This window comes from Zea mays, chromosome 5, assembly GCF_902167145.1.
Source record: "Zea mays cultivar B73 chromosome 5, Zm-B73-REFERENCE-NAM-5.0, whole genome shotgun sequence".
Classification (NCBI taxonomy): domain Eukaryota; kingdom Viridiplantae; phylum Streptophyta; class Magnoliopsida; order Poales; family Poaceae; genus Zea; species Zea mays.
This window is the reverse complement of record NC_050100.1, coordinates 173,742,367-173,747,203: the sequence shown is the minus strand read 5'-3', so window position 1 is coordinate 173,747,203 and position 4,837 is coordinate 173,742,367. Positions and strand designations below refer to the sequence as shown.

The 4,837-nt window shown below is 40.3% G+C and overlaps 1 protein-coding gene across 1 annotated transcript; it reads right to left on the bottom strand.

The window, feature by feature from the left end:
* On the bottom strand, window positions 1–3,656 carry LOC100278643 (uncharacterized). Its single transcript, NM_001364471.1, has 5 exons — window positions 3,572–3,656; window positions 3,431–3,478; window positions 2,220–2,304; window positions 527–616; window positions 1–400 (listed from the first exon to the last, which is right to left on the bottom strand). Coding segments are annotated over exons 2-5 (210 nt in total). The 5' UTR covers window positions 3,433–3,478; window positions 3,572–3,656; the 3' UTR covers window positions 1–367.
* Window positions 3,657–4,837: the final 1,181 nt, after the last annotated feature.

Genomic DNA, 4,837 nt, shown 5'->3' with positions numbered 1-4,837 from the left:
TCATGATAAATCATTACCACCAGCTAGAAGTAATGTACACATGTTATTCCATCTCATCCAAGTTATGGACCTGAATGATTAGCTATGTCCTCGTCAAAATACACCATAAAAGCAATTAAGGTACATTATAGCATTTAACGCTCAGCCACAATCTTGGGAATATTCCATTGATTTTTATCCAGCAATGGAGGAAACCTTGCTGGTTCAATACTAGTAGCAGAAATGAAATGCAAACTGGCAGTGGAAAATTTGTGTTACCCAAGAGGCAAAAGTTCTCTGACAAATATTAAGTGCCTTAATAGTCTATAGGCCTCACAAGTGATACAATTATTACCAACTTTAAGTGGATAAATGGAGGGAAAAATTGTCATTTTAACATCTCAAAGAGTTTCTCTGCAACCTGCATAGTAACAACAATCAAAACAAGAGTGTTCAGTAAACCAAGTACTGGCCACATCAACAAGATTAATAGATGTTTTCGATTAATAGATGAGTATATGGCCACACATAAGCAAGAAGCACTCACATTCTTGTCAACACATTTCCAGTAATCAAAGTACTGACCGGTACAGTGCTTGTGCCCAGTCTCATCGTCCTCAATCCTTTTAACACATTTCTGTGCACAAAGTAAGTCGCATAAGCTCTTGCTCCAGTATCACAGCCAAAGATAACATACTCTATAATATTAAATAACACATGGAGAATTTCTCGAAACAAAACTGGCAAAAAACCTGAAGTTATAGGATCGTGAAATTGCAATATAAGCACAGAAGTACAGAACAAGGTGGCCACTAGTATTACAACCACTGGTCCAACTTAGGGTGCGTTTGGTTTAGCTGCGAGCAGTGAAAAAGCTGTTGTGACCTGTCTGCTGTGAAAAAATATGCTGTGAGAAAAAACTGAAAGTCATTTGGTTCAAACTGCCATGAGTTGTCCACTATGAACAAATTGTATATTGTTTAATATGTACTTTGTCTAACTATACCTCTTAATCAATATATCTAATTTAAAAATCGGTTTTACATTTGTGTTCCTGATTTTTTAATAAATAAATCAATTTTACAATTCCACTTTTAATATTTTTATTAAAAATGTTTTTATTTCATTTATCATAACAGTTTATTATTTTTAATACGACTTTAGTTTCTATTTGCTGCATATGTTTATTAATATAACGAGCTTGGATAAGCAGCAAAAGCAAGGTCTAAGCTGCTTTCAAATTTGTACTACAGCAAAACTGTTTTTTCAAAGCAGCTGCAGAAAAGTTGAACCCCTTTGGTTCAGCTTCTGCTTTTTCAAAGCAGAAACAGATTCAAAAAGCTGAACCAAACGCACCCTTAAATGTCACCATAAAATGCTTAGCTAAGCTTATAAGAATTCGACCACTACTATACATTAATATATTTACTATTTAGATATGTTATGTGAGAATTATATTAGCAGATTCATCATCAAGTGTTCTTCATTACTGTTTAATTAGCTTTTGTTAGTATGTATACTTAGAAACAAGAGTAGTCAAAGGTGTCTACATGAGGCTGTGTCCATTTCCTAATTGGAAAGTAAATTGGAATGCACATAGTGGCAGTTTCATAAAATTACAATAAAACAGGTGGGGGGTATGAATGCGGTCTAAACCCAAGATACAATCCCCTATACAATCCCCTATTAGGCTATTACGTAAAAAAATACTATTCTGTAAGCAAAATATAGTTGCTAAAACAACCAATGGAACTTTCTATCGCAAAGGTCCTTGAGGTAGTATAAAATTCTACAGAAATATAATATGAGCAGATTTTGATACGATCCCCTATTAGGCTATTACGTAAAAAAATACTATTCTGTAAGCAAAATATAGTTGCTAAAACAACCAATGGAACTTTATATCCCAAAGGTCCTTGAGGTAGTATAAAATTCTACAGAAATATAATATGAGCAGATTTTCTTTCTAGGGAAGGTTATAACCAGACCATATTTTGACCTATAAAGTTGGCTCAAAAGTATATCCCAAGAGCAATCTGACTTAAACAAAAATAACAGATAATGATTTCAGCAGAAGTCCAAAAACACTCTTCAATTGATCAAGAACTTGCCTTAGTGCAGATTGTCCTAGCAAGTTTATAACATGTATCATTCATACAGATAAACTAATCAAGTTCGCATGCACATAAGCAACAGCGATACAAAATGAAGAACCAAGAACTGATATAGCAACATGTTACCTGATAATCATACCACTGCGACACACACTTAGCCTTTGAACGATCCTCTAGGAGCGCCTTTGGATCAGTGACCTCCTCATCCGCCCTGTAACACAATGCAAGATACAGAGATCAAAACAAGAAATCAAATGAATCTCTAGCATTAGTGAACTCGACAAAATCAAATAAGAAGAAAGGCAACTACAATCTAGCATGAACACATATTATTAATTGAAAAACGATACAAGTAGTTTGTATTTCTAGATAAAGTTTTCATTAACCTCTTACCACGGCAAAACATTTTCAACAACTCTTGCAGAAATACATTAAGCTATTGGACATCAAACCACAGAGCTGATGTACCATTTTGGTTTACAAATTACAAACGGCATGCTAGTTGCCAACCAACGGAAACCAAATCTATTTTACACTAGTTCCATACCAAGCTTGGCAAAAGAGGTTCACATAACTCATTACTCACAGAGGATTAACAGCTTACTTTTTAATTAATCTAACATAAATGCTGTGCTGAATGAAGATAGAGCTGAGGAAGCATCTAGCAATAATTTGAAGTTTATTAGGAATGTCACTTTTAGAATATAACAATCAGAGGCAATGAAAGAGAACTAAAATAAACATATCTGTTCTAAAAACTACTTCCTACCCTGCCTACACACCACTCTTCCGCCCAACGTTAAATAACTGTCCATTGGCTAATCTTGACTAGATGCTACAGGGTGCCTAACCTTCTTCCTTCCTAGCGTCTACACAGTTTTTAGAACACTGATCAATACTGATGAAAGCATTCACACTTCACACCAAAGAACAATGGCACAAACACAGACAACAGAAATCACCCGTAAAAAAGACGAAGCAACTGTTTGTTTGGTGAGTGGTGACCCATGCGTCATGCTATCGATCCTGACAATGCCGCAGGGTGAGGCAGGCACCCCTAGACCGAGCAACAAGTAATTCAGAGCACGGCACCAATAATTAACGCCCGACGCTCGTCTATCAAATCCACTACAATGCAACCACGAATTTCTCAGGGAGTAAACAAGCATGCATGGATTTGTCAGGAAGTAAATCCACGAATTTCTAGAGGTACGACCGATCCGAGCATCGTCAACGGGAACTCGATCGATCCACGAGCGATGCTTGGATACAGATCAACAAAAGGAGACCGCGAGGAACAGAGTATGGATGAGGATGGATCAGCTCGGATTACTCACATGGGCGACTGACGAAGTGCGGCGAACAGATGAAGAGCCCTAATCCAACTGCAGAAGACAGCAGCAATTAAAACTAAGTAATGAAAAAATAGATGCCTTGCAACTTGCATGAATCACGAACAGAGACAGATCTGGACTCACCGGAAGGAGACGAGAACGGCGAGATCGGAGGGGGCGGCGAAAATGGGGGAGGTGGTGAGCACGGGAGAGGAGGGGACGGACGAAGAAGCTTCCGAACCCACGGGTGGGCTGGTGGGGAAGCGGGTCTGGTGGGCTGGGCCGCCCGCCGTGTGATTGGGCCGACAGTTCTTGTGTAGCGGGATCGACTTCTCATATATACAAATATTTCTCTCTTCTCTAATTTTTTTAGATATCTAGCAGATTACACGTCCTCATATTTATATTCAAACTCCACTCTACAAACAGTGCAGTTTACAGTGCAGAACGGTACAAAAATAGTGTTTTAAGTAAACTATGAGTAAACTACTAGAATAGGCATTAAAGCACGATAAAAATATTATCTCTTGCATGGACGTCCTAACAAAACATGTTTACATATGCAACTAATCTTGCAACCACCATGAGTGTTTTCTCATCCTCCCCACTATCGTCGTCGTATATTAATGCCAACTTCTCATCTTTGTCCCTGTCCCCCTCATCTATAATCTTCTGCACCCCCATCGTCAAGCGTCTTGAATCGCTATTAGGGATGGCAATAGGTTAGGTTGTATTTGGGTATAACAATATCCGACCTGCCATTGTACCCGAGTCCCCATTGTTGTCTCATAGCCCCTGAGCCCTTGAACTCAGGATTTCCCTGTTCAAGACTCGGTCAATTTATCAGACTAACACTTCAAAATTTGAAAAATCAAGTCGCTCTGACCAAATTTGTCAGGTTCAAAATAAATTTTCGCAAAGCTTCAGCTCCCACAACTTCCTAGCGCTTCATCTTCTGTATCAGGATAAAATAGAGTTTATCGGTACCCTGAATCAGGGGTACCCTCTTCTACAGCATGAAGGCGTTGTACATGTACAACATCTCCAGGTCACACGGAGAACGGCACCCGACCCCACCACATGGGCAGGTCTAAAGGCACCACGTGGCAAGGGAAGGTAATACATCCCAGGATGCATCATTGGGTCCGGACCCCCACAGTAGGACACCGGACCCCTATGCATACAAGTCCGGAGCTTCCAAGAAGGCATACCGGGTCCCTCGGGTAGGCCCCAAGTCCCGCCGAGTAAGGTCCGGTCCTTGGCAGGGTCCCGGGACGGGGAGGACCCCGGCTTGAGTAAGGGTCCGGTGCTGACACGCGTCCAGGCCCTACCCTGCGCTCCCCTCTCAGGCAGAAACCCGCTGCTACCGTGTGGCTTGTGGCCCGTGACATAAGCCAACGGGCTGGGCCT

Coding starts and splice junctions, on each gene's coding strand:
- LOC100278643 (NM_001364471.1), bottom strand. Junction 617..2,219: donor CGCAGTGGTATGATTATCAG/GTAACATGTTGC, acceptor CTTTGTGCACAG/AAATGTGTTAAAAGGATTGA. Junction 401..526: donor GGAAATGTGTTGACAAGAAT/GTGAGTGCTTCT, acceptor GTTACTATGCAG/GTTGCAGAGAAACTCTTTGA.